The sequence below is a fragment of the Myxocyprinus asiaticus genome, chromosome 15 (genome assembly GCF_019703515.2).
Source record: "Myxocyprinus asiaticus isolate MX2 ecotype Aquarium Trade chromosome 15, UBuf_Myxa_2, whole genome shotgun sequence".
Classification (NCBI taxonomy): Eukaryota; Metazoa; Chordata; class Actinopteri; order Cypriniformes; family Catostomidae; genus Myxocyprinus; species Myxocyprinus asiaticus.
Window position 1 is genome coordinate 14,327,489 of NC_059358.1, and position 26,823 is coordinate 14,354,311.

The 26,823-nt window shown below is 36.5% G+C and overlaps 1 protein-coding gene across 1 annotated transcript; it reads left to right on the forward strand.

Annotated features, from left to right (window-relative positions):
• Nucleotides 1-7,619: 7,619 nt before the first annotated feature.
• On the forward strand, nt 7,620-25,248 carry pnp4b (purine nucleoside phosphorylase 4b). The gene is made up of 6 exons (XM_051718851.1): nt 7,620-7,706; nt 8,699-8,871; nt 14,387-14,490; nt 21,138-21,313; nt 21,736-21,926; nt 23,972-25,248. Exons 1-6 carry the CDS (start codon nt 7,684-7,686, stop codon nt 24,214-24,216), a joined length of 912 nt encoding a protein of 303 aa, XP_051574811.1. The 5' UTR covers nt 7,620-7,683; the 3' UTR covers nt 24,217-25,248.
• The last annotated feature ends 1,575 nt before the right edge of the window (nt 25,249-26,823 follow it).

Here is a 26,823-nt window from a genome sequence, read left to right on the forward strand (position 1 = left end):
AATGTGCCATTTATATTTACTTCAAGTTTTCAATGTTGAAGTTGTCAAATTTATTTGTATCGTGCTTTTCACAACAGGTGTTGTTTCAAAGCAGCTGTACATGAAATTATGCTCTAACAGAAAATGAATGAATATAATGCCAGTGTTATTTATGTTTAGAACTATTAGTGGTTAAAATTAGTAAACTAAGTGTTGTGGGTGAATAAACAATGATTTTGTATGAACTAAGTTTTAGTGTTAAAGTCCTTGCTGTCATCCCAAATTAAATGAAATACACGTAGATGCATTGTCCTTCGAATTTTTTTTTTGGCCGATGAAGGCTTTTGTTAATGGTTAATTCATTTTCTATGTAGTTTTTTTTTTAAGAGTGTTGTCCCTCCTTTGAAGAAGTTGATATAGGTATCATTCAGTGAGGAGCATCACAGACCATCTGGAAGCTTATGGCAGGTAATTTTGGTGAACTCCATTCTGAGCCCATGCTTCAGACAGTGACTCATGAAGAATCCCATGTCTTTGAGTTTGCATCAATTCATCCTCTGTGAAGTCAATCTTAGTAGACCGAAGTGAAGTCTGGCTGGCACATGCTGCAGTTGGTCATCATCACTCAGCGACACAGTGGGGAACAGGGAAAGAAATGGAATAAAATTAGTGTAGATGCCATTCACTTTAAAGCAGGGATAAAGAATAAGAGAAGCGTTTCCGGTTCTGGCACACCTAAATAAAGCTGCATAACTATGAATTGAGAGATAAATTAGGTGTATGCCTGGCTGAATAGATAAGTCTTTTCTATACTTAAACTCAATGAGTGTGTCTGAGTCAAGAACACTGCTAGGAAGACTATTCCACTGAACCAGATATTCCGTCGCAGCACAATCGTAATGACTTCATTAATTTCTTTACTGATAAAATTGAAATTATTCAACTGTCACAGCACCTCAGAAAACAGTGTCTCATAATTTTCCTCATGAGCAACTTCAATCCTTCACTGTCATAGGTCATGTAGAGCTAACAAAACTTATCAAAATATCAAAAGCCACAACATGTATGCTAGATCCAATACCAACTAAGCTCTTAAGAGGTATTTCCTGTAATCTCAGAACCTCTTCTTAATATTAACTCCTCGCTATAGTTAGCACATATCCCAAGAAATTTTAAAATGGCAGTTATCAAACCGCTTATTAAGAAGCCAAAGCTTAATCCTGGAGAATTGGCTAATTACAGACCAATTTCAAATCTACCATTTATGTCGAAAATACTAGAAAAGGTAGTGTCCTCACAACTATGTTAATTTCTACAGAGAAATGGTATATATGGACAATTTCAGTCAGGATTTAGGCCCCATCACCGTAGAGACTGCACTTATCAGAGTTACAAATGACTTGTTCTTATCATATGATCGCTGCTGCATTTCTCTTCTAGTGCTTTTAGATCTTATTGCTGCCTTCGACTTGATAGATCACAACATTCTCTTGAATAGGCTTGAGAATTATGTTGGCATTAGTGAACTTGCATTAGCATGGTTTAGGTCCTATTTATCAGACCACTACCACTTTGTATGTGTAAATGAGGAATTGTCAAATCAAACAAAAGTTAAATATGGAGTGCCACAGGGATCAGTTTTAGGACCTCTGCTTTTCTCCTCATATAAGCTTCCCCTGGGAGATATTATCAGGAAACATGGAGTAAGTTTCCACTGTTATGCCGACGATACCCAACTTTATATTTCTTCTAAACCCAACAAAAATTCACAATTCTCCAAATTAGCAGAGATTATCAATGAAATCAAAGATTGGATGGCCAGAAATGTCCTTCTACTCAGTTCTGACAAAACAGAGGTACTAATTATTGGACCAAAAACCTCAAAAATAAGCCGCTAAAATATAATTTGACTCTCAATGGATGTACTGTTACATCGTCTTCTACAGCGAAGAACTTAGGTGTTATATTTGATACCAATCTGTCCTTTGAAAATCAAATTTCCAATGTTTGTAGAACACCATTCTTCCACCTCAGAAATATTGCTAAGTTACGACACATGCTCTCTGTTGCTAATGCCAAAAAATAATTCATGCGTTCATGACCTCAAGACTAGATTATTGTAATGCATTACTGGGAGGATGTCCAGCAAGTTCAATAAATAAACTTCAGTTGGTTCAAAATGTAGCTGCCAGAGTGCTGACTAGAATCATATTAGTCCCAAATTTATCGTCATTACATTGGATACCTGTTAAATTTCGTATTAATTTCAAAACTCTGTTAACTACATACAAAAGCTTTGAATGGTCTAGCTCCACAGAATCCACAAAAGGAGGTAGATCTTTTTCCTATTTAGCTCCTAAACTATGGAATAGTCTCCCTAACATTGTTCGGGACACAGACACACTCACACAACATTAAGTTTAAGTCTAGACTAAAGGCTCATCTATTTAGCCAGGCATACACCTAATTTATCCATCAACTCACAATTAGGCTGCTATAGTGAGGTCTGCCGGAGCCAAAAACATCTATCATGATCTATAAATCTGCATAGAATTGAATGGCATTTACGTTAATATGAAAACATGCATCTATTTGAACTTCTGCAGTTAATACAGAATGGACTTCAAAGACATTAGTCATTTATCTTACAGTTCATACAAAATCTTAGTTTAAACACAGGCCCTTAACACTTACTTAGTTTACAAATTTCTAAACCATGACTTGCACTGCACACAAATAACTAATATTGGCAATATATTCATGTTGTTTAGCCAGAGGGGAACTGTCCCCACAGTGAGCCTGGTTTCTCCCATGGTTATTTTTCTCCATTAACCAACATCTTATGGAGTAGTGTTGTCAAAAGTACCGGTACTTCGGTACCAAGTCGGTACTAAAATAAAAAAGATGTAAAGATACCAGTGCTTCTGCTGTACCGGTAGTACAGAGCACAAACTCTGTCCGGTACCAGCGCGCAATATGACTGACACAGGACAGCTTTAAAATGCTCACATGCTTATTTTGAACGTGTGCTCTGTTACTCCTTTTACACTGAAATGGACAATTAATCCAAGTGACATGTCCTAGTGTGATTTATTAAACCGCTGAAGGCAGCAATCTTAGTGTAGATGAGCTGCATACTTTAAATGAATGTATAAATCCGACCGCTCATACTCTGGAAACTCCACAGACACTGAGAATCATTCATGTTGTTTGAGATGACAGAGCAGAGCACTAACTTACTGTGAACCACTCAGCACGTGTAATCTATATATTTATATAATTAAATCACAGAATTTGCGCTTTAATCTCAACTCAACATTATTTACATAGCATTTAAAACAACAGAGTTGACCAAAGTGCTTCACAGTAATAACATTTAAAACATAACATTTCAAAATTATCACATACACAAACACCAGTAGTCCAAAATACAAAGACTCCAAAACTACGTCCTACATTTCATTTGTCAGACTCAAAGGCCAGTATAAACAGATGAGTTTTTATACGTGACATAAAAGTCTTCAATGATCACACTGGGCTGTGTAGTGAACTGTTTATCCAGAAAAGTGAAGAAAAAACACATGTCATAATAAAAGCACGATTCAAAATAAAAGCTAGATGCTTGAAATTGAAGAAATTAAATAAAAATGTAACAAAAATACAACTGTATAGTAAAATGTAATATTCTCTGTAATAATAATAATAATAATAATAATAATAACAACAATAATTAAGCAATTTATCACAAGCAAGACAGCTGCTGAATAAAAGTTTGGCAAAAAACATGCAATGACATTAAAAAGTTATATTTTCACTTATTAAAAGTTTTAGGAATAAATTGATTAGACACCATTTTGATGATTAAATTAAACTTTAAAACATGTTCTGGAAAATAATAATAATTATTAAACTATAATTATTAAAATAATTATTAAACATAACTAAACATGTGTTCAATAGCACATTATCATATTAGCATATTTTTGCTATTGGTATCGGTACCGACTACTGAAATTTTGGTACCGGGACTACACTATTATGGAGTTTTGTGTTCCTTGCCACAGTCACCTTCAGCTTGCTCACAGGGGTCCTAAATACAGTTATTATTTAATTATATGATTTTAATACACAATTTACAATCATATTTAATCAAACTACACAATGATCACTTTAAGACTTTATAGATATTGCAGTTTAATTTTTTTGTTAATGCATGATTTTCTGTAAAGCTGCTTTGAAATGATGTGTGTTGTGAAAAACGCTATACAAATAAAAAAGACTTGACTCTTTAACATTATCTTTAGTGATCTCTGACTGGCGAAGCCTGACATTGTTAGTGCTGACATAAATGACAATCTTAGAATATCTACGTTTAGCATTAGCCAGCACTTTTTTGCACAAATTTGATCTGATGTCAGATGTTCTGGCACCCAAAATGCATTTAACAGTAGTGGCTGGAGTCTCTATTTCCACGTTCCTTACAACAGAGTCACCAATAACAAGAACACTTTCAACATTATTCTCAGCGGGTGCATCACTGAGTGGGGAGAATCGATTGGAAATCCTAAGAGGAACGGGAGAGTGGTGTCGCTTTGCCCTACGAGTAAGCTGCCAAGACGTCACCCAAACATCCTGCTGTGGGGGCTCTACAGCCGGAACCAAAGTGTGTGTGCTGCTTGCTGTACAACCTGCATCCCAAACAGTATCTACTGGCTTCTCTTTCTCACTGACCTCCACTAGTGTTCAGATGACAGTATCTAACTCATTTATCTTCTCTGTCAGCTTGACTAATTCTTTACATTTATCACATGTAAATCCCTCACTGCTGACAGAAGAAGCTATAGTTTAAACATGAGGTGCAAGTAGCGATAACGTGAGATGATGCCATGACTTATCACAATTGTTTGTTGTTGTTGTGGTGGTGGTTTTTGATCAGCGGGGGTTTGAGATCGATGTGAATCCCTCACGTAATTGTTGTTGTTGTGGTGGTGGTTCCTGATCATCAGTGGTTTGAGACTGATGCAATGATCCATGTACAAAATGCGTGTGGTAATGCACACAGTTTAATTGTGCTAAAAGTAGAAAGTCTAGTGTGCAAGTAGTTGTATCGAATTAAAAAGTATAAAAGTGGAAAAAACAATGCGCACGAAAAAATGGGAGAGATTAAAGATTAAACACTGAAAATAGAAAGATAAGCAATGCTAAGCAGGCTAGCAGGCTACAAACACAGACTCGATGTAAAGCGCTAGCAGCGACTTGACTTGAATTTGACTTGACTTGACTCATTGTTAAAGTCAGTGAAGTAAATATTTGTTTGGTGCTTAATCTACAACCAGGATTGAAATGGTGCCCAGACTGCCCGCAGATGTGCAAATGAACTAGTTTGCATCATTTTTAGTAGCAATTGATTTCAATAATCCAGTTAAAATCATTGATATGTTTGCTATGATTGTTTATTTACTAGTGAAATGGCAAAGGAAAGAGGTTGTAAACTGAGATAATTAAATAATTCTTAAACTGTTGACACTGAGTTGTCCTCGCTTAAAAGTTGGGTTAACCGCAAGTGCTTTAACACATACAATATATGCATCCAATACGTTCAAAACACATCTGTTCAGTTTCCATTTGGTTAATCATGAGCCATGGATTCCCTATAGTTTTCAGATGGAAATATGTTTGACAGGGCAAAGTAATATTTGCACCATCTGAACTCAGTTGAAGTAGAATAAATGAGTAATCCATTCACATTTATGCCATTGTTGGTCAGTCTCTGATTGCAGTGAACATCATATAACTGTTGCATAATTTAACATCTGGAAATGTTACTCATTAACAAACATTGCCTTGGACCCTAGACTCAGTGAAGAGGCCTTGATACCGAGCCCATTTCATTCAAAAAAGCAAGTAAGTCATGTAAACAAAGAGGACTATTCAAGTATCTCACAAAAGCATTGTAGGTTCATTTTCTGAGAAACAAATTGTATGGTTAAAAAGAAACAACAAGGAGTCAAGGACATTGCATGCATTTCTTAATTATGGTCTCTAATAATGTTTAGTTTTGTGAACAGTTGGTTATTTTCTGTATTACAGTGTGTCATCTATCTCTGGAATCAGCTCACCGTCACTGCATAGAAAAGATATTCTCTGAGTAGTGCACAAACACAACTGTACATGCACTGGCTTGTTCAGAATACAGAGTCAGACCTCTCGATTTTTGAGTCTGCCAATCCATTTCCAAGCCAAAGTAAAGGCTTTTGAGAACAATAATGGACCCTGAAGCTTTTAGGTATTATGTATACTCTGCAATCGCACTGCTCAGCACTGTGCACAAAAAGTCACTTTTTCTGGTAGTGTCAGGTTTTAAGTGGTAGAAATTTTTTTTTGTAATGATACAACACCATTATTATTTCAAGATAAGGTCAATGTCAAAAGGCAGCTTCTTGTTTGCTTGATTTGACAAAGTGTCCTGTCCCAGCTTTTTCCATTAAATTCTTGTAAGTCACAGGTAATTTTTGCCAACTCAAAAAACTGCAGTTCCATTGATTTAGCAGAAATGTATTAGTTATTTTTTGCCTCCTTTAAGGGTCATGAAATTCCTTCCTTCCACCCATAATCTAGGTGACAGTTATCAAGCATGGTCATTCTTTCCACTTTTGTTTGTTATGTCTCCTCTTTGGCTGACAGTAGTGGTGGTGGTTTGTCCAATTCACTAGCTTCATTTGTGTCCACTGTCCAGACGTCCTAAGGGGCCGTTCAAACCGAATGCATTGTCATGTTAGATAAAGCTAGATGCAACAAAAGACAGAATGCAGATGTCTCGAGATGCTTTTTTTAAAAGTTTAAGTTGTTATTAACTTGATGCAGCATCTAAAAATACGAGACACTCTTGCACAAGACACTGTTAAAAAAGCGATACACGGCACAACTATCAAAGACGTTCATCTAGTGCATGTTTACATATGAATACAGTTGAAAAGCAGAGCAGACAGACAGGTTTGATGTGAACAGTCACTAACTCTAGAATCCTATCTTTACTTGTTATTAACCATGGCAATTTCAGTTAGGATCTAATTCAGAACACTGAACTCGTCAAATCTTTACTTATCTAAAATTGGAAGTTTCTTTAAGACATCCCAGGATGCTTAAACATGACCACTCAATGTCTCAGCTGTGGCACGGGGGTAGTACCTTGCTTGTGATATATTATGAGCTTGTTCTCATTGGTACTGGGGTTCGAATATGCCCTGGGTCAAGTCCCGATCTTGTTACCTTTCTCTCTTCCATGCTTTCCTGTCAATTCTCAACTATATACTGTTTAATAAAGGCCAAAAGCCAATGTGGACAATAAAGCTTTTCAACATTTGTGATAAAAGTTACAAGAAGATCTACAACATAAACAAAAGCATACAAAATTTTATCCGGTTGTCTGTTGCTGGTAAATACCTTTTGAGTGGTAAAAAAACATTCAAATTCTGTTCATTTTAGTGGCTAAAAAGTCAAGTTTCTCAGGGGACAGAATCAATTTCTTGGAAAGGATATGGAGAGTTCTCGCTCCCACTATTTACACAGCCAATGAGATGAGACCTAATAGTGCTTTTGAGAGGCTATTCTCTCTCTCTCTCTCTCTCTCTCTTATCTGTTCTGAAAGGATACAAGTGCATACTTTTTTTTCACTGTCTGGCTGTTTGACCAAAGATTGACATCATGCACACCAAGGAAAACTCATGGTAAATCTTAGTTTTATGTAATATATTGTATATATATATATACTGTATATATATAGGCTAATATATGATATAAAATATACATCAAAGAATTTATAAAGGATCACTAACTATTGACATAAATGTATTTACTATGTTGAACTAAAAATTTATAATGTAATTTGGATTCACAGCTGTTATCTTAGAGTAAGAGCCTTTTATCCATTTAATCAAATCAGTAAGGCCAATAAAAATATATCAGCCAGGCTCAGCACAGCTGAGTCACAATATGGAGCAAAATTAGTCCCAAATGAGATGCAAATTAAATAGAGCCTCAATGACTGTACACTGTTTGCTTTTGTCTGTGAATTTAGACTCTTTGGAACAGATATGTCTGGTGATTGCATTTTCATTTTATTTTAATCTAAGCAGCTTTTTTTTCAGTTCAGCTTTAACCACTTTACGCCAACCTTATTTTTTAAGCTGTTTCCTACCAGTTTAATTTAATCTCTCAGAAGGGTCTGAGTGGTTTCATTTTTATCAGTTAAGATCATGTGTGCTTTATTAGTCATAACATTTTAATAACTGACTCTGACTCCATATAAAAAATTATATGGAATTGTACAAAATATTTGTTGTGTTTTCAAATTAGAGTAGGTTTAAAATATCAACAGTTATTTTGTCTATTTTTTGGAATTTTATGAGGAAAGAATTACATTTTGTTGTTTTTAAAAATGTAATGTATTGTTTAAATGTAAATCGTTTTAACATTTAAACATCATCTGTGCAAAATATAAATGCTGAATTTCTTGTGATGATTTTAATTTATGATGATGTTACATTTGCATAAAATGAAGAGTTTAAAAGATTGTTTATGATTCTCATGGTAAGCATGGGCTGGTAATTAGCAGACAGTACATTGTCACTTAGTTATCTTATCTGATACAATGTGAGCAGTTATCAGTGTGACCTATGATGATAACCTATCTGGCCATCTTTTCTTTCTCCCGACTCAGCTGCTGTTCCTTTGATGACTGCAAACTGACGACAGAATGGCTGCTGAGCAGGACGAGACACCGGCCAAAGATTGCTATTGTGTGCGGATCTGGACTGGGCCTCCTCGCAGACAACGTCTCCAACAAACAGACCTTCCGCTATGAAGACATTCCCAATTTCCCAGTGAGCACAGGTATCAGAATCATGGAAACATTTCAGAGCTAAAATCTGGGTCCTAACACAAAACCAGTTGAGAACTACTAGTGCAGTGTACATATACTGTTTAACGATATACACCTTTTTCAGCCTGATGCAGTGACTAAAATAAGGTAAAATGGGTGTCTCAATTTTGTTAGTGTGGTAGGTAATATTTGTCTTTCTTTCTTAAATGGGATAAGTAAATGAGAAACAAGCAAAATATCAATGCTATGTTAATGTACAGCTTTTTACAGTAGTTAGGGTTTGCAGTATTACAGCACTGGACAGATTTGGTAGATGTTTTATGTAGTTAAAGCTGAAGAGTGTAACTTTTTTATGTTAAAATACTTTCTCCTATCCCAGCTTAAAATGCACAGACAACTAAAAGTAAGCCATTCGTAGGTTAGTTTTCTCAAAAACTGTAAACACGATGTCTCTGTAACACTATAAAAATTCCTCTGTTTGTTTTGGGTGGCCCGTCCAGCTCAACACAACAACATTGACTCAACCAATGGCACGCATGAGTTTGGTGGCGGGACTATATGTTTGTTCAATCAACAGCAGATAAGGGGCGTATTCGGAAATCTTGTTCGAAATGAATTTTCGCAGTTCCGTTGGGTGGTGTTAATGGCACAGAAATTGCACACTTCAGCTTCAGTTGATACAGCATGTTCATTTTAGTCAGCATGATAAGTCTATAAAATGTCACCTAGATGCACAAAGGAGTTGTTGCTAATGCAGGGAGTGAATCTGAAAGCACAGAGGTTTTCACTCTCTCCCTGATTGTATTGTATTGTTAACAAATTATGCCCAGCTCCTGCAATATGAGCCACAAAATGAATAACTACAGCCCATGAATAAAATATCATGACTGAAGTAAAAATAGCCTGTAATATCTGCCACAGGGAGTTCATACTATAATATCTTGGACAGATTTAAATATTTATATGGTGAGGTGAATAATTTGGAGAAGTGTTTGAATGCATCAAATGATATTTGTACTACCTGGAGAAGGCCTGTGTGTGATTAGGTTTGTCATTGTTGGTTAATGGAGACCAACAGAGGACAGCCATTAGTTTAATCATGAGGACTAGATGCATAATGTTGATTAGTTGCTCAGTGTACTCTGTATTCATTTTTGTATGATGGATGGTTGGATGGATAGATTTACTTTTGCAGCTTCTGATGACTTTAAGCACAGGGTTCAGTTTCAAAATATGCTCATTATTTATGTTTGATAAAAACATCAAATTCTGGTCATTCAGAATTTTTGACCATTATATTATAAGTTTTCCCATTACACAGTTTGTTTTGCATGGCAATGTTATTAAAATACAAATCAGACAGAATTTGCTCATTCATTTTTAGACTGTTACAGAAAATAAATTTCACGGTGAGTGTAATAACCTTTTCTCTCTGAGTCAGTTTTTCTCAGAGCCATTCGTCAATGCTCATGTAAGAAAAGAGGAATCAGCCCCTGGAAAATCACAGCTATTATTCCACCAGTACCTCATTACGCTGCAGGTTTTAGAGCCAAACAAATCTCATCAGCCAGAATTCAAAGTTACATTTACATAAGCTCCCATTGACTTGGCTCAGTCAACCTGTTCCCATGTCAAAACAAGTTCCCCATGCCACAAACAAACTGCAGCCACCTACTGGCTTATAATTTCGAAAATAAAGTTTGTTTCACCTGTATCTACACTAATGATACACAATCAGTCTACCACCCTTGAATTGATGACAACTGATGACAAAAATGGAGAAATCAGCTCACCCGAAAGGCTGTTGGAGCTTATCAGGATGTTAAATTTGCAAAAGCAAATCAATGAACTTCAGCTGAAGCTGCAGAATCTTTAATTCTGGATAATAGTCACCACTTAGTCAGTTAAAGGGATAATTCACCCAAAAACGAAAATTCTGTCATTTACACACTCTAAAGTCATTCCAAACCCATATGAATTCCTTTCTTCAGTGGAACACAAAGAGAGGTGTTTAGCACAATGTACAAGCTGATATATTCCGTAAAATGAAAGAGGAGGTTGGCCACAGCTTTTAAGCTCCAAAAAGTAAAAGTAGTCCATATGACTTTTGCCAGATATATTCAACTTCATAGTCTCATAGAATGAACGTTACTTTAACCGAATTTTTTCTTCTACATTTTGCAGCAGTTTCCTGGTGAAATTAACATTTGAGACACTACAACAACAGTGCGTTTTATTCACTTTCACACAAATCACGAGTACAATGGCTGATTATGACTTTATAAACATTTATTTTTTGCTCTATTACTCACATACTGCTATGTTATGATATCGGAACACTTTTACTCTAATGCATCATTTGGAAAATGATGCATTTTAACGCATGTATTACAGACCCACCAACTTTTATTCACTTATTCCACTGTGGTTAGGTTGTTAGCTCATCTAGACTTTGGGCTCAGTAGACTGCAGTTCAAGCCCAGCCAGGCACATAAGCTGATACGTCAGACAAGGGAGTCATAGAAGCGACACGTAATGATGTGGCTGCTTCAGAAAATATACTTTTCATATCGCATTTTCTTTTAGAAAACTATCAGTTAGGTTATGGTAACGTTATTTTCATGAGATCAGGCTGCAGTTATTCCAAGTCTTCTGAAGCCATACAATTGCTCTGTGTGAGGAATAACCTTAAATTTAAGCTATTCACTTGGAATCTTCCACCCGGGACATTCTACTATAGCCTACCATTTACCTATTTCTTCTTTTGTGATCCATGAGAGAAAGAAAGTCATGCAGAATTGAAACAACATAAGGGGGACTGAATGATGGGTGAACTATACCTTTAACATTATATTATAGAAAAATAATGTAATGTATCATTAGATGGAAATCTCCTTTACTTAGGTAGAAACAACATATTCAGGAGAGAGCAAAGAGTAAAAGTTTTACAGCAGGAGGTTCTTTATCAGATAAAGACAGCCATAGAGCACAGTACACTGTACTTTATCATCACGTTGCTTCATACATCATACCAGTGTTTGTGAGTACAACACAACAAAATCAAGTTGTGAAGTTTTTATCCCCAAAGTTCAAAGTGAAGTATTAGAAATACAGGCTAAATGGTATTGCAGGGTTTATTGTTACCTGAAATGGTGCAATATGAATGTTGAAAGTGCTGTTCATGTGTAGACCGGCTTCAGGTAATTGTAATTTGTTTTTCTTAATAACTCTCAAAATTCTTCTTGCCATTTTTTGATACAAGAAACATTTATTTGACTGCCAAAAGTAACTATACCTTTAATAGACTCAATAGATGAGAAAGACAAAATTCTAATATTGAATTTAATACAAGAAGTCAGAGTGTTACAATCAGGGCCGTTTCTGGTTTTGATTTGGAACCTCATTTCATAACCCGTGGTACAATTGACCCCTACATTACCACCATGATAAAGTTTTGAATGGCAGCTACAAGCAAAAGTGTAAGCATCTGTCAATTATGTTAACTTTTAATCATCATTATATTATACCTTCAAAAAGGCTGATTGCTGAAACGTTGGTAAGATAAATAAATTTCCCTTTATTTTTGAGTTGTGCAGTTATACTCTCTATTTTTAAAAAACTAAGGTGCATGTTTACGTAATTGCCACTTCAGTAAACTTTTAATCAACAACATAGAGAAAAAATAGATATTAGTTTGATAAGACATCCCAAAAATAATATATATATATATATATATATATATATATATATATATATATATATATATATATATATATATATATATATATATCAAATCAAATCAAATCAAATCACTTTATTGTCACACAGCCATATACACAAGTGCAATGGTATGTGAAATTCTTGGGTGCAGTTCCGATCAACATAGCAGTCGTGACGGTGATGAGACATATACCAATTTACAATAACATCAATTTAACACAACACAATTTAAACATCTGATATACACATAATTACACTCAACAATATACAAATAATAACATACACTGTACAGTATACAATATGCACTATATAGATACACATTAATCAATAAAAATAGAAAAAAACAAATATATAAAAAAAAATATATATATAGAATGTACAGTATTGTACTGTATTGACATTCAGGCTGTCGGTTGATAGTCAGTTGTTAAGAGAGAATATAATATAATAGTAATATAATTTATGACAGTCCGGTGTGAGATATAAGAGTAAGGGTAATAAAGTACAGTGCTGATGTATTTGATCGTGGGAGATCAAGAGTTCAGAAGTCTGATTGCTTGGGGGAAGAAGCTGTCATGGAGTAAGCTGGTGCGGGTCCTGATGCTGCGATACCGCCTACCTGATGGAAGCAGTGAGAACAGCCCATGGCTCGGGTGGCTGGAGTCTCTGATGATCCTCCGAGCTTTTTTCACACACCGCCTTGTATATATTTCCTGGAGGGAGGGAAGCTCACCTCCGATGATGTGTCTGGCAGTTCGCACCACCCTTTGCAGTGCTTTGCAGTTGTGGGCGGTGCTATTGCCATACCAGGCGGAGATGCAGCCAGTCAGGATGCTCTCCACAGTGCAGGTGTAGAACCGTGTGAGGATGTGGTGGTTCATTCCAAACTTCCTCAGCCATCTCAGGAAGAAGAGGCACTGATGAGCCTTCTTCACAACGACTTCAGTGTGGATGGGCCATGTGAGTTCCTCAGTGATGTGGACACTGAGGAACTTGAAGCTGCTGACTCTCTCCACTGGTGCTCCATTGATGGTGATGGGTCTGTGTTCTCTGTCTTTTCTTCTGAAGTCCACCACAAGCGCCTTTGTCTTACTGATGTTGAGGGAGAGGTTGTGCTCCTGACACCAGTGTGTCAGAGTATATATATAAAAAAAAAAAAAAAAAAGTTGCTGAAAAATTTTCACAAAGTTTCCAGTTTAGAGAGAGAACTCTCAGTATGTACTGAACTAGTATTGTCACTTTAGCTTATATCAGAGACTATTTAGCCCGAGATGGAGCACTTGTAATGAAATGAATGGGGGTACAGGAACACCCAAAATGGCGGATATTGAAAAGAAAGTCCCGCCTTACAGGAAAAGAGCCAATAAACTTTTAGAGACAGACATCACCTGTCAGTCAACGCAGGGATGTGCATGAGCATTTGCTGGACTACCCTGAAAATTAGAGGTTTTTAACGTGATCTGAGTTAAAGACGCAAAATTAAGAGACCATTTTATTGCTGATTTGAAATATGTTCTTTGATCGTAATCTTGACCAGCCTTCTTGGAAATTTCGGTCTTTCCTAATTTAGGTAGATAGGAGCTGTACTTTTATGCCACTTGTATCCATAGAAAATAGCTGCTTGGAAGCATTCCCAAGATGGCCGTAGGGTTGACTGACTTGCTTTGAAAGGGACTTTGCATATAGAAATTTCAAGAAATTTGCAAATCTGTGTTACAACTGCTCTGTTACAATTGTCTCTCCTACTACTGATGCATCTGGATTTAGCTTTAGAAGTTTTTACTTGTGTGTTTTTCTTTTGCTTAGTTCCTGGTCATGAAGGGTGCCTGGTGTTTGGTCAAATGAAAGGCAAGTCCTGTGTCTTCATGCAAGGAAGATTCCACCTTTATGAGGGTTACTCACTGTGTAAGGTGAGTTCAAAATGCTCCAACGGTTTGAGCTGATCTATTGCAGGTACTACACCATACTGGCCTGCTCATTTTTCTTCCCCCTAACAGTTTTAACATATATTTATGTTTATAATTTTCCTTTTCCCCTCCTGGGGCCGGCTGCACCAGCTATACGTTAGTTAAAACTTAGCCTAGTTGTGGCGTAAATGGGCACTATTTCACAATTTACGCACTACTAAATATTTGAGCGTTGCACCATTTAACTTAGGTAGAATGTAACCCTACATATAAACTAAATATTTACGGAAGCCTCCAACCAGGAGTAATGGAATGATGGAATATAAAAGCAGACTCATTTAATGACATCAATGAGCTCATGTTTTGCATTTCGACATACAGTATGATGTTGACATTTACACTCATTTACATTTACGAGAGAGAAAATGGCTCTTCAGCATGAAACCGTTCAAACGGTGCCGTTTTCAGTTTCAACACATTCAAAATATATATAGGATATTAAAATGAATAAATGTCTATTTGTACAGTCTGTTGTATTAGTATTTATTTATCACCCCTTATTTATTTTAGATACAGTTCCTATATATTATTTACACAGGGCAAATATACTATTTATCAAATCTACTTTTATGATGTATCGTATTTTAATGGGGATATAATTTATTACAGCGGACAGTTACATGTGCAGACAAGGTTTGAACATCAACCGTAACAAGATCAAATTGAAGTTCACAGCTGTTTAACACTTCTGTGTACAAATTTGAAGGCTGTTTATTGGATCAATACAGGTAAACGTCATGTTATGCGACTACACATTACTTTACGGAGAGCTTACGACCTACTAGTTAAGTCTTGCCTTAAGAACAGGTGGTGCAACCAAATTAAGCACTGACAAACTAACTAGTAGTTACTAAGCCCTTAGAGTGAACTTTACATCCCAACTTAAGTGAGACCTTACGCACAGCTGGTACAACCCTACCCTGTTCTTTTCACCCCCTATATTGCATGCTTCTACTGTTATACTGACTTTTGATAGATTGTTCTTAGATGCATCCATTTATAATACTTACTTACATAGTGGCTTGAAGTAAGGCCAATATCACAAACCTACATTTTTATTAACTTTATACCATCAATGTCTCATAAAGAATTGTGCAATGGCCTTGGTTCCACTTACCATAACCTCAAGGACAAGTAAACTTTTTGAAAACAGCAGCTCCTATTTTCCAGAAACAGAGAGGAGCTGTTACCTCCTATATGGGCCATTTACTTTATCTGTCACAATCAGGAACCACACTGCATGAATATACAGGCTGAATGCTGAGTATGCAGGTGCACAAAAGAAACAAACAGTTCACTGTTCCTGTCAATCTCATATCAAATCAGTTAACTGTGAATATCCAACTTGCAGTTGTAATCTGCTGTAAGCATGCTACATGTAAAATGATAAAAGGTGCATTATAATTTTTTACATGGACGCAGCATCATGGAAAAGCAATAGTATTCGGTTACTGCTGCCAATGTATTGTAGAATGTACTATTCACAGTCAGCCTTAATTAATTAAAGAAGAAAAAGGGTCAGATAATATTGTGCCTATGAGCTTTATTCTCAGTAGCGAAAACGATTTTGGTTAATCTCATCTAGATAAAGTTAATTTACAAGTTTCTCAAGTTAATTTACCCCTATTGACTGAGTTTAACTAAAGACAGCATGAATTGTCTGAGCTCTTGGCTACCTCTCCATCTCAGTCAGAGGGGGGATAAGTCAAATTTACACATGTCTGTCCAGGGGACTAATTTATCTGTTGCACACAGGGCCAGAGAGCCACTTTTTACGAATTTACAGAGGAATCTACAACCCCTTGCCCTGGGGTGGGACTGTCAGAGTAATTGCAGCCCTGACAACATGACACAATGCATTACAATCAGTTGTCATGGCCACCATGCCCTATACAGCCAGGCAAGAGCCTTTCACACTTTATGTGCTGCCAGGGCATTAAATCCATCAGTCCCCTCCCCTGTATTATCGAACTAAAATAAAAAAAATAAAAAATTCCTATAATGTTTTAATGGCTCTTTTCCCTGTGCCATGGAAACACACTGAGCTCCTAAATAGGATACATGAGATTAAAATGAGTACATCCTAAATCATCGTATGTTGAAAATAGTATGTCAAAGGTAGAAGACAGTATAATATTTCTGGTGGATTTTCAAGTAGGGCATTTGTGCATGCTTTCTCTGCTAATGTTGCCCAAAACTCCAACAGGAGAAGAGTAGTTTACAAAGTTCTCTTTCAGTGTTTTCAGTTTTACAAACATTATATTGCATTAACTAATCCTAATGCACAGTATACTTTTCATGTATTAATGTAAATGTACATTGTACATCGTTAAATCTTCTAACTGCAGTTCTTCTGTTCTCCACAATGCAGCACACATTAATTTCTCATCCAAAATGTACAAATTGACTCTCCATGTACATTTTGTGTCATTTATGAAAAATAATTATAAATTCAAAATAGTCTAATCGATTTGTCACAGATTTCAACTTTTATGACAAAATATAAGCCTAATATCAGGATATTAACAGGCCTACCTACTCCATTGACAAAAGCGGTTTTCATTTTTAAAAGAATTTAAAATAGGCCTACGTCACGTCATTATAACGCAACACAGAGCTGAAAAATAATTAACGAAACGGTAACGAATAGTTAACGTTAACGTTTCTGGCTACGCCTCCGTTTAAAAGTATTGCTCATTGTTAGTCCATGATAACTCTATTGCATTGACTAATGTTAATGAACACAGCCTTATTGTAAAGTGTTATCGACTCGTCTGTGGTATCAAGATGAACTTTCATCAACGTTCTCTGCCACTGAATCGACTTTCCTTTTTATCTGACGTCAACAAGCCCTCTTATTTTTCAACCCCTCCCCAACCTATAGACCACTTTTCAAGATCCAGTAATTTTCTGATGTATAAAATCAATTTCCTACTATTTTTTTTTTACTCATTGAGTGTCCTTTTGTATTCGGAAACATGTCACATTACTGAAGTAAAATGGATTCTGGGTGCCGTTTCAAGTTGATTGTAAGCTACACACATAATTAGATGTTAAACCAATCAGGTTACTACATCTTTTGTCAAGCTGAGTTCAATTCAGCTCTGCTTTTGTGAATGAATGACCAGCCTACTGTTCAATACCCTTTGGATGACTCATATATGTGCAAATCTGTGCTAACCTACTGTATCCTAAGTAAAAGCACTAATAACCAACTCATTTCATTTATAGTTTAGGATATAAAGCTTTCGTGTTTGCTCTTGGTAAAACACACATACAGAGTATTTGGGGTTCTTTATGTGATCTCTTTGTTGTGAATAGATGTGCTGTGAAGTATAACTGGATAGCTTGTGCTTGGTTATCCCATCTCATCAAGCAGAACATCTTAATAGTGTTCAGATTCATTTAGAGTCTGTGAGGATTTCTCTTAATTCCAAGTCTTTCAGAGAGAGACAGAGTGGTAGTAATAAAGCCAAAAAACAATCTCAGTGGGTCAGTATTATGTGATCTTATAATATGGGTGTCAACGAGTTGTTTATTCCAAAATGAAATGCATTTTATATGGAAGTTTCCCTACTGTTCACACACACCTATTAAAATCTTCTTAGATATTTTCACTTTTTTTTTTTTTTTTTTTTTTTTTTTTTGGAGGGTGAACTGGGGGCAAATGTAACAGGATACAATTGTAACACGTGAAGTTTTATTTTAGCGTGTTACACACTAAATTATTCTAAATTTCACAAACAAGCTAGATTTAATGCAAATTCTCAGTAGAGTTCTAAAAAAATATAGTGGGACCATCAATTGGTGAGAAATTTTCTGCAAAAATGTATATAAAAAAAATATTGATACATTTTCTGCATTTTCCTTCTGAAGCTTCGATGCCTACAAATTCTAAAAAATAAGTATTTCTTTCCTCTAGATTATTGGTTAAAAGTTAACATGAATGACTTGCTAATACTGTTGCTTGACCCATCATGACAAGTTGTAATAATTAGTACAAGATAGTGAAATCATAAAAAATTTAGGTAGTTGGTTTGAACAAAAACGTACTCCCATCGAGAAAAATAATCTTAAAGTCTAACCCATTACCACTTACCCAAACCTTAAACCTAACCATGTTTTTAAAAGCAAAACATTCGGTTTTGTAACGAGATGAGGGAAGCGTATTACAGGTTATTGACATACAACAGCCATTTGTATTGCATTAATAAATATGTTATGAGCTGTCATTTTGTTCAATGATGTTTGCTTTCTTAAAATAAAGTGTTAGAATGGAGGAGTAACACTTTACAATAAAGTTCCATTTGTTAACATTAGTTACCTACATTAGTTAACATGAACTAACAATGAACAATACTTTTATAGCATTAATTTCAACATATACTAATACATTTTAAAAATCTAAAGTTATACTGTATATGTTAACATTAGTTAATGCACTTTGATCTAACATGAACTAACAATGAACAATTGTATTTGTATTAACTGTATTGTATTTGTATTAATTTCAAATACAATTATAATTTAATTACTTATTTTTATACACACTTCATAATTGTATTTATAGATATTACAGTTTCATTTTCTGTTAATGTATGATTTTCTGTAAAGCTGCTTTGAAACGATGTGTGTTGTGAAAGGCGATATACAAATAAAAATGACTTGACTAGGCTAACTAACATAAACAAAGATTAATAAATGTTGTAAAAAAATATATTGTTCATTGTTAGTTCATGATACAGAATGCATTAACTAATGTTAACGAATGGAACCTTATTGTAAAGTGTTACCAATGGAGGCAAGCTTAAAATTTGATGAGTGTATTGCATCGACATGAAATTCTGTTTGGTGATTGGTTGGTCATTATGGGAATAAAAGTCGTACCTTTCCTTATGAGTCAAGTCATACGATATCTTACGTTTTCGCCACCTCCTACAGTTTTTATGAGTTGTCATGAGATTATGTTGTAGCTACCGTACAAGGTTTTATCTTGGCTGTGAGGCTGGCTGCAAATATGAAATAATTCACTGAATTGAAAGATCAAACCTTATATATAGTGAACATTTCATTGATGTATCTAGTTAAAGACTGTTCTTGACTCATCAGTTGATCTACATATTTTAGTAAAAAAGCATATCTAACGTGGCAGTTATTAAACTTGTATTCAATTCAATATCATAATCAATAATCAGTGTAAATAGTGGTACTATTACTGTTGGTACATTTTCATGTTTATACCAAAAAATGCCAGGAAGATCAGCCTGTGAGTAGTAAAAAGTGTTAGAATTGCCCAGGTCTCCCCCACAATATTAGACCTTAAAAACATAATTTCTTGTCAATATTAAATTGAAATATATGCCAATTCATGGTACAGTACTGCCAAGCAATACAAAATTATATTATAGACATATTCTCGTTACTGCATAATAGTGCACATTAATCATACTGCCACTGACATGTAATCAACGGAGCATCTACGTTATATAGAAATGCAGCACCTAGACCAATTCTCTCAGGAGTGTTGACACTCAGATATGAAGTGGTCTGATCTCGGAGACTTTACACCCCGCGAAGATGTCGTCTTTAATTTAGAGGGTACCGATTTGGGGGCGTATTTACTTAGAATGCCAGTCCACCTCCATGACCCGTCTGTGTACAGCTGTAATGGGCGTGCTGCTTGTGGCCGCCGCACATGTCCACCCTGGTTCATCAGCTGGAGAGAAGGCTGACAGGTGGTGACATCCCTATTGAGATGTGCTATACTGAGCCTGCAAGATCATTATTCATCTCCTGCTCGCACTGACACCTCCCTTAATGGCTCTCTTCTCTACAATCCTATATTTGTTTAATTTAGGAACACTAAAGCTTATTTAATACCTGTCCAAAATTGAGGCTGGCCACTTTGGAATACCATAACCATTTGGTGTCATAACCATGTTCTATGTTTACATTTTTAACTAATTTTAAAAGGATAGAAAATAAATCTGAATTGGATGATCAAAGCAATTTTCTGTATACACATACAGTATATCTGTATATTTATCCATCTTTCGGATGAGACGTTAAACCGAGGTCCTGACTCTCTGTGGTCATTAAAAAAGAGTAGGGGTGTAACCCCAGTGTCCTGGCCAAATTCCCCCCATTGGCCTTTATCTATCATGGCCTCCTAATAATCTCTATCCATTTATTGGCTCTATAACTCTATTCTCTCCTCTCCACCAATAGCTGGTGTGTGGTGAGTGTACTGCCACACTATGGCTGCCGTTGAATCATCCAGGTGGATGCTGCACACTGGTGGTGGTTGAGGAGATTCTCCCTATACTATGTAAAGTGCTTTGAGTGCATAGAAAAGCGCTATATAAATATAAGGAATTATTATTAATTATTATTATATTTAAATCTGTATACAATATATACTGTATATATGGTCTATTTACATGTATCTTTGTCACCCATGCAATCAAACTTTTTCAGAAATACATTTAATTTCTTTATGTGTACACTTAAATAGTGAGTGAAAATTAAATGTTTGTCTGAGTAACTGCTGAGTAACTGCTTGTTTCCTGTGTGTTGGCCTTTTTTTCCAGGTCACATTCCCTGTGCGGATCTTCAAGCTGATGGGTGTGGAGACCATTATCGTAACAAATGCCTCTGGAGGTCTTTGTCAGGATTTCAAAGTGGGAGACATCATGGTCATTAAGGACCATATTAACTTGCCGGGGTTTGCTGGACAGCACCCACTGTGTGGACCAAATGATGAACGGTACGCACATAAGGGGGAGTGAAGAAGGGAGAGAAAGAGGGAGATTGATGTAGGTAGGGGGAAAGAGAGGAAGGAGGTACAGTATTTGATGTTTTCTATGCTGCTTTCCATTTCCATTGCAAAGGGATTGTTCACCAAAAATTGAAACATCTGTCATTTACTCACTCTTGTGTTGTTCAAAACCCATATGACTTTCTTCTGTACTGCATGAATGGAGATGTTAAGCAGAATGTTAGCCTCAGTCATCATTTTTTTGTTGCATCTTTTTTCCTTACAATGAAAGAATGGTTACTGAGGTTAACACTCCTCGAAACATCTTTTTTGTCCCATTAAAGAAAGTCTGGTTTGCAATAACATAGGGTGAGTTATTTTTGGGTGAATCTTAACAATCTACATTACATGTTCTCTCATCTTTTCTTCAGGTTTGGCATACGGTTTCCTTGCATGTCTGATGCTTACAGCAAAGACCTGAGGAAGCTCACTCTTGACATCACTGCTGAGCTGGGCTACTCCAATTTTGTGCGGGAGGGGGTTTACTGTATGGTTAGTGGACCCAACTTTGAGACCATCGCTGAAGCGCGCATGCTGCAAATCTTAGGGAGTGACTCCGTGGGTATGGACACCTACTACACACAAGCCTTTGTACACACATTTGTGTGTATTCCTGTCATTTTTTTTTACATCATTTGACCCTAACCTCTAGTTCTATCTCCTAAACCTAACCCTTAACCCTTAACTCTACACTCAACTTAGTGTTATGCCTAACCTCTGTCTGTCTGTTTGTCTATCTTACCTTAAAATGCAACTTGGTATTGTAATTGCGGTATAACATAGTATTGTTGTTTGTGAAATAAGACATTATTTTGTCCCTATATGAAGATATTTTCCTCATGGAAATGTCCCCATATGGTACAGCACGTTTGTCAGGTTTTACAATGAGGTCAAACCCAGGTTTTTCAAACACTTACTCCCCACAAGAATGGCAAAACCATACACATATATGCACACAATGATCAGACCTCGACTCTAGGCAGATAGGATTTCCTGTATGCTGAACTAGATATATTTTTTTCTCAGGAATTTGATTGGCTTAGCTTGGTGTTTTCCTTTTGAGTGTAGTACCTCTTCTTTAATTTGTCCATCGTGAAAATTATAGCTCATTAATAAACGAGGTTCCATATTGAAGCAGGCACAGGAGAACTGCTATGTTACCTAAAAGAGATTAGGCCCACCCAAAGGGGGCCACAATAGACCTCTTTAATCAATGTGATTTGATTAATCAATAATCTGAATAGCTATTTTGACGATATGATTGGGATAAACTGTTCTCACCGCTGGTCCACTGATGAGCTGAAGGATGTGTTAGATAAGTGGTCTCAGATTACCAAACGGCAGCACCATGGGGTACACACTAATGGGGCTTTTCCACTGCAAGGTACAGCTCAACTCGACTCGACTCTGCTCGCTTTTTGGGGGTTTTCCACTGTGGATAGTACCTGGTACCTGATACCTTTTTTAGTACCACCTCGGTCGAGGTTCCAAGTGAGCCGAGCCGATACTAAATGTGATGTCAAAACCCTGCAGATCACTGATTGGTCAGAGAGAATCGTCACTACCAGCATCACTGGATTTGCAACACGGGACATCAACCCGCTAGTTTTAAAGTTAGCAACATTGACAGCAATATCATTTGTTCACGCGACTTTCGACTTGTAAAAAGAAATGGCTGTGCGCAAACGAGGTGCAGACGTTCCTCCCGTTAGCGACGAACGAAACGATGCGAAACGAGAAAGTCTTTCAGGAGGTGACTCCACACACGGCTACCACCGGACCTAACAACAGTGTAGGGAAAAGTTAAAAAAAACTTAAAAGTGACTACAGAACCATCAAGGACCACAACAGCCGGAGTGGTTCAAACAGAAGAAAGTGGAAGTGGTTCAACCAAATGGACGCTATCTATGGCAATAGACCAGTGAGCAATGGGAGAGAGAGTGCACTGGACTCGGCGTTGTTGGAGTCCACGATGGAGGATGGTACATTTTGTTACGTTAACTCTATATTCTGCTTGAAAGCTTCACTTTATTTAGTTGACCAGCTACTGGAAAGCTTGCTTCTAAAACAACCAGGCCAATTTAATTGTTACACTTGTGCAAAATCACCATGCAACAACTGCTTTATGCAGCACAATAAGCTAGTAGCTAACAGCTAATGGCTGTGTTATTGTTTATGGTCAGTAATGTTTGTGTCGCGTTTAAGATGATGTCACGGCAGTAGAGGCGGTGCAACTATGACAATCAGCCTATAATCCCACCCACGTTGAGGCGGCACTAAACTGCAGTGGAAAAGCAAGCTCAGAAATGTAAAGCGAGCAGAGTCGAGTCGAGTCGAACTGTAACGTGCAGTGGAAAAGTGCCATAAGAGGGCTCCCCTGGCAAGCCCGGTCAGTGACTGGCCCATTTTGATACCTGTGCGAGTCCTTCTTCCTGTGTATCCAACAGGACCCCAAATGTCCTCATTAAGTATTAAGTGAGACCCAGACCTGTTCTCTTTTTTTTAATGACGCAGCACAAGCTCCTACTGCGCTACAACAGAGATAACTGCCATTTAATTAAGAGTCTCTCTCTTTCTCTCTTTTTTTCCCTCCTGCTGTTCTTGCAGGTATGAGTACGGTCCCTGAGGTGACGGTAGCTAAGCATTGCGGATTGAGGGTCCTGGGCCTCTCGCTCATCACAAACAAGGTTTCTCTAGACTACAGTCGTGAGGAGAAGGTCAATCATGAGGAAGTTCTGCAGATCAGTAAGATGAGAGCTGAGATGCTTCAAAACGTACTTATAACCTTCATCGCTCGCTCGCACCAAGTGGAGACCATCAACAACAACTGCATCTACACAAATGCTGTGTAGGGTCAATCGGGCCAACTGAATCAAGGGCAATGTGGATGCCATGTTATTGTATAGATCTTAAAGGCTCCATATTTTGTTCAGCCTGCATTTATTTGCAGCATGTGTGGTTGGTTGAAGTCTCCAGTAGATCCAATGGCAGATCTCACTGTGCAACTGGAGTAAATGTATATTATCTCCAAAATGTGATTGTTATATAACCTGCTGAAAAATAAAACATCTTAAACCAGCATAAGGTGTTTAGCTGGTCTCCATGTCTGGCCAAGCTAGTTTAGCTGGTCTCCATGTCTGGTCAAGCTCTGGCCAAGGTCTGTTTTGATGGTTTTAGTGGGGTTTTGGGCACTTGTCAAATGCTCAGGATGGGAGAAAAGCTGGACAACCAGCTGAAACAACACCAGCTTCACTGGCTAGCATACAAGCTTGACCAAGTTGGGAGACCAGATTAAATCAGCAAAACCAGCAGGGAGACCAGATTAAACCAGATTAATGACTTTAGGCAGGTTTAAACTTTTTTTCCAGCAGGGTTGTTACAATATATTATTTTCCGAACTTTTCTTAATAGAGGAAAAACCTCTATTAGAGGCATGAAAATACATCTCCCACTCTTGAAACAATGATTAGAGGATATTAAAAAATAGATGGATGATTTTTTCCATGTTAGTATTCTTAATCTAAGAGCACTGTGAAATGCAGCACTCAAAGTAGTGATATACTGTGCACATGTGACAAGATTGGCAAAGGTGATACCCTCTGTGAGGTTTTTATGTAATTATGGACCAATGTGCCAAAACCAAACATAGCTACTGTATATGTAGCCTGCAGTTTGTCAGAACTGTAAGACCCTCAATATATCTGTGAATAATTTGTTCTTCCTTTACATGGTCTGAGGTAATTATATAACATACTATAATAAATATATAAAGAATGCCATAAATATATAGAGATATATAGAGAATTCCCGACAAATCAAATTTACGCCAGCTTGTAGATTTTTGTCATTTTTGGGACTCCATAAATAAATTGCAAACAGAAGAACCACTGTGTTGGTGTGTTGGAAAATGTGCAATTCAGCTGTCACTGCATTATGGTAAACTTAGCCTTTAGAAAGAAACTGTCAGTTTTTTGTGGAAAAACAACAACAACAGCAACAAAAACATAATATCAATCTGTCTGTGTTTGGTGGATTCTTTGGAATGAACAGAGACCTAACTTTAATCAGAAGTAAAGTAACAGATGTGAATTTAAATCTAAATGATTATAACCTTCTACTGTATAGTCAGATTAGCATGTTGAAATGATGCATTCAGTTTTCAATTTATTAGCCTTTTAACAGTAAGCATACAGTGCAGGTTAACAAACATTGTTTAAATCAGTTTCCAATTAAAACAAACAATCTGATTGTGGGGATCATATGTATGGTGTGTATACAGAGTTGTGTTCATGAGCAGGTGGATCTAAAGCTCTTTTTCTGTTAAATCCTTCCCTGAACATAAGGTTGAACTTTGACCATTTAAGCTCAGACATACATTAGCAAGGGGGAAAAAAACTGCTTATTATGGCATAAGCTGAGAAACCCAGGCTTGCTGCTTGCTCCCAAGTGCCACCTCAGTTACGAGATGATCCAAAATACCTTAAACTAAATGCCTGTGGTTGGTGATGCAACTTGGCTGTCATAGATTTGACAATGCAGTGCTTGATGGATCTTCAGGATTTGATGGGTAAAAATGTACTTTCATTAAATTATACATTCAGGCAGAGACTGGTTACTATCAGACTTCCTTAAAAAAAACAGACATTACTAAAAATAGAAGCTAATTAATTTGGGAGCAAGTCTGAAATTATCTGTAAATGGCTGAGTAAGGTACATATTATAGAAAATAATAATGCAAGAATTTTGCAGATCAAATTTAATTTCAGTGTAGACATCTATGTTATGAAAAACTTACACTAATGAACATATGGAAAATAAAATTTAAAATAAGTGTATAGTGATCAAGATAAACAAAAAATAACAACTCAAAGATGGTTCCCATTTGGTTGCTCAACAGTGATCTGCTTAATGGATAAATTGTTGTTCCATGAAAAACACTGAGGCATATTTTTGTGATTATTCAAGATGTGCCCCAACTAAGATCAAGTATGCATAGTTATGTGCTCCACAAAACTGTATGGCTGCTTCTAGAAACTACCAGGAACCTTGCAAAACCTTATTGTTTGGGAAACAGTAGAGATAATCAAAAATTGGTAAGAAAATTACTTTTGAAGTTCAGTATGGAAATACCAGAAAATGTTGTACACAACTATAGCCAGTGGTCTGGAAGGTGGCAACATGTTAACCTGTTGTTAATAAAAAATTAAGTAAAAGCCTGACACAATTTTAAATTTTAAATATGAGTCATACTATTCTTCTATCAGATTAGCAGGTTGGAATGAAAGTTCAGCTCTTATCTGAATCCAGCAAGCATACTGGATGGTTTATCAAAGACTTCTAAAGTTTCCAATGAAAATAAACAGTCTGATTGTGGGTAAGGTGTGTATTTCAGCATCTGAGCTAAAGATAAGTTGTTTACATGTGCAGGTGCTGCTGTTTTCTGGTTAAGGTGTGATGTA

What these genes read in the sequence shown, in the direction of transcription:
- pnp4b (XM_051718851.1), top strand. Translation starts at nt 7,684, where the DNA reads ATGCACACCAAGGAAAACTCATG. An exon ending in AGGGTTACTCACTGTGTAAG is followed by an intron (nt 14,491 to 21,137) that starts GTGAGTTCAAAA and finishes CTTTTTTTCCAG; the next exon opens with GTCACATTCCCTGTGCGGAT. An exon ending in TGTGGACCAAATGATGAACG is followed by an intron (nt 21,314 to 21,735) that starts GTACGCACATAA and finishes TCTTTTCTTCAG; the next exon opens with GTTTGGCATACGGTTTCCTT.